Source organism: Cucurbita moschata, unplaced genomic scaffold, assembly GCF_002738365.1.
Source record: "Cucurbita moschata cultivar Rifu unplaced genomic scaffold, Cmos_1.0 Cmo_Scf00015, whole genome shotgun sequence".
NCBI lineage: Eukaryota > Viridiplantae > Streptophyta > Magnoliopsida > Cucurbitales > Cucurbitaceae > Cucurbita > Cucurbita moschata.
In genome coordinates this window covers 3,392,963-3,396,559 of record NW_019268531.1, presented here as the reverse complement: position 1 = coordinate 3,396,559, position 3,597 = coordinate 3,392,963, and the positions used below count along the sequence as shown (strand labels likewise).

Sequence of the window (3,597 nt, the reverse complement as noted above, 5' to 3'; positions counted from 1 at the left end):
AAAAAAAAAAAAAAAAAAAAAAAAAAAAAAAAAAAAAAAAAAAAAAAAAAAAAAAAAAAAAACAGAAAATAATAATAATAATAAAAGGAAACAAAAATCAAAGAAGAAACGATTGCGCATATAAGAACAAGAAAATCCGAATTCAGAATCAGATTACCTTGATGATCCAAGACATAGAACAAGCCATAGGATGTTCCAACAAGAATATCCAGATTCCCATCACCATCCAAATCAATGACAGTAGGGGAGGAATATATATAAGCACGAAAGTTTGCAGAATCTGTGCTCAAGTCTAGTTCAGCTGTCCACTTCACTTGCTTTGTATCCAGATTGAAAACAACAATAGCACCAGCTACATATTTCCCAATATCAAGATCACCCAATTCTTTCTTGTGCTCTGGGTTATCGTAGTACCTATTATCATAGAGACTCATCAATTTTACCGAAAAAATAAGTGAAAATAAACACATTCATCACTCAACAAGGGTAGAAAGTCTATTCACTCCCAGAGCATTATAAAGATTTTAAGTGAATATACCAAGTACTTGATGCCCCAAAACCCAGCAAGAAGTACATGCAAGTACATTTGAATATACATACAAAGAAACTAAGTTCAAATAAAACATAAGAGAGTCCTGATTTTTTTTCCCTCATTTTCTTAATCAATACTATCTAATGTGTGAGAAACTGAAAGAATCAAGACACGAGACAGCATCAAAGGGAACTCACTCGTGATCAAAAAAGTATGAAACAGCTACAACCATTTCAGATACCCCATCATTGTCTATGTCAGCTATGACCTGGAAATTTATGTACCATTCAAAGATCATTACCATGAGTCAAGAATAGTAAGGAATGGCACAGAACTTCATTTGAAGTATAAAAGTTAAACTTACAGGAGTGCACAATAAATGTGCGTCAATATCCACATATTCCTCCACTTTTTCATGCTTATCTTCAGTCCACTCCTCATCTCCCCACATGGATTCATCAACATAATCATCATAGTCATAATTATACTCATCAGCAAGTTCATCATTTTCACGGAATATCTCAAATGATTGATCAGCCCCTGCTTCTAAAGGTTCATCATTTTCAACTGTGGCAACATGCTCATCTCCACTACCATTTGCCTTGGACCCAGAACCATCTTCTTCAGATTGTTTCGGGTCATTAACTTCCAAAAGTCTTCTACTCGTCCCAGTTGCATTCTTATCATTGAGATTTCCAGTTGTAACATTCATAGAAGCATTATTGGTCATGCTTGTAGGCAGGACAATATCTGGTTCAACTTTTCTGTCATTCACCTTACTGTTATTCATGGTATCTGAAACATTCAGCATTTGATTTGGTATGGTAGCTGAAGTATTTAGTTCAGTCACACTTCCATTCATCAAGGTCTGGGTTGTATGGTTTAACTCTGGAACACTTCCATTTGTTTCTACAGGGACAATATATACACTGTGATGTCAGTTGTCTCATCTCATGAGATTCTGGATATTCCTTTTATTGCAGACTAATAATCAAAGGGATGAGATATACTTACGAGATGTTGATTTTGAATTCATTGCTTCTGTGATAAGTTGATCATCATGAACATCTGGATGAGATCGGTCCACTGGATCTGGATTTAGACTCACATACCAATTCTTGCGCACACGGCGACGTGGTATCTCTAACTTATCTGTCATCAGATATCCTGACACCCTAACAACAATTGATATTTTTAGGGGAAAATATTAAAAAGAAAAATGTATATACCTATATGTATAGCATCTTATTAAGACTGAACTATAGAAAAGGTAAGAGATGGTTTGTGTGGAAGGAGGCAAAGATAAGCACCTGAAAAAGAGTACTTCTCCATTGTATGTGGCCAAAGCTATTTCCCTCACACCATCTTTGTCTATATCATATAGAAGAGGACTAGCGTGCACAGTTGACTGATGGAAAGCAGGCCACCCTAATAGAAAATGCATAATTTTGACTAATAGGTTGCCTTAAAGAAACACAAAGCACAACTAATTCTCTCCAAAGCTTTCCTTACTAACGTAATATTTTTCACAATTCGACCTTTTGCATGCAACACTATAAGAAATTGGCAATCCCGAAACAATTACCACAACTTTTACCTGGCATTTTATCTCCATCAGAACCTTCTAAAACTTCAAGGTAGTGAACAAAAGATGGAACCACTATCTCAAGCTTCCCATCACTGTAAAACAAATAAACCAGAAAAATAAAGTTGAAGTAAAAAGAGGTTGCACCCCAAGTGTAATTATGATAGCATTAGAACTCCGAGGAATCCTTTACACATTGGTTAATCTTCATGCCATAAGGAACGTACTAGTGAGGGGCTTACTATACCTGTTAATATCAGCGATCAAGGGGGTAGCATACACGCTAGAACTTACTTCCGTTTGCCATCGTAGCTCCAAATTCTTTGGGCATTGTGTATTCAACAAAGCATCCTCATCTCTAACCAAAGATCAGAAGATTAAAAAGTCAATCTTTGGAAAAATACGAATCGTTTCCCCAAAAACCTCCAGCCAGTTTTACAGCAACCGAAGCACTTGAACCAAACGAAAAGCAAAAATCTCGATTGCAATTTGAGCTCACAATCCAATGGGAAAAAAATCAAATAAATAACCAGACTAACTGCAGGTCACAGAGACGGAAAAGAAACGATTAAACACAACGATACAAAACTTACATCTCAGGGTAGCCAAGGGCATCATCCGTGGCTACTCGTTCCCGAAATTTGTTTTTCTTGGTCTCCTCACCGTGAATCAAATTCGACGGAGCAAAGAGAATTAAACAAATAAAAAGAGCTGAAATCCCCGAGAATTTCATGTGGCCGCCACCGTAGCCTTACGAAGAACAGAAAGAATCGAATACTCAAATTCGAGGCAGAGATCAATGCAATTTAGGGAACGAAGCCCCTGAGGAACGCGCTATCGAGACTCTGCAAATTGAAACGCAGAGCCAACAACAGCAAATTGCCTTAAACCCCAAAAGGGATCTGCTTAATCCAACTGCAGTGGCGTCTTTCCGCTGGGAGTATGAAACGAAAAGATTTTAGAACGAAAAAATGTTGACTATTCTATCGAATTTGTCTGGTTTATTGAAATTAATACCTTTAAACAAATTTTATACGCCCTCAAAACCTTAAATTAATAATTATATTCATTTAAAATTTACTTTCATAAATCTATTAAATTTTAGTTTAAAAATTATTAATGCTTATTTAAATGTATTAATTAATGTAAATGAGAGAAAAATATTAGAAACTAGATTGTAGGAATGATTTTTTCTGTATTTATTTAGAGATAATTATATGATAATTTTGTTATTACTTTAATAATTTTATTAGAGTATTTTGACCTAATTTTAAATCATTAATAAATATTCTAGATTTGATTCTTTATATAAGATTATAATTTAAATTGGTAAAATTATTATTTGGGATTTGATATAATATTCAAATTTATGGGTACAAATATAAGATTATAGTTTCTAAATTTTCATTATTTAGTTCAACAATTATAATTGAGGCAAGAATTAAGTTTTTGTATTTAAATATTCATTTTTTTTTTATGG

General features: G+C 34.2%; 1 protein-coding gene across 1 annotated transcript in view; it reads right to left on the bottom strand.

The window, feature by feature from the left end:
• Positions 1-3,103, bottom strand: part of LOC111453761 (protein DEFECTIVE IN EXINE FORMATION 1-like) — a 6,658-nt gene extending 3,555 nt beyond the window's left edge. Inside the window, exons 1-8 of the mRNA XM_023094986.1 lie at positions 2,711-3,103; positions 2,365-2,475; positions 2,130-2,212; positions 1,843-1,960; positions 1,547-1,707; positions 897-1,441; positions 730-800; positions 158-414 (exon numbers count right to left, since the gene is read on the bottom strand). Of these exons, the coding sequence (XP_022950754.1) occupies positions 158-414; positions 730-800; positions 897-1,441; positions 1,547-1,707; positions 1,843-1,960; positions 2,130-2,212; positions 2,365-2,475; positions 2,711-2,850 (1,486 nt within the window). The 5' untranslated portion in view covers positions 2,851-3,103. The remainder of the gene's footprint in view (positions 1-157; positions 415-729; positions 801-896; positions 1,442-1,546; positions 1,708-1,842; positions 1,961-2,129; positions 2,213-2,364; positions 2,476-2,710) is intronic.
• Between the last annotated feature and the right edge of the window lie 494 nt (positions 3,104-3,597).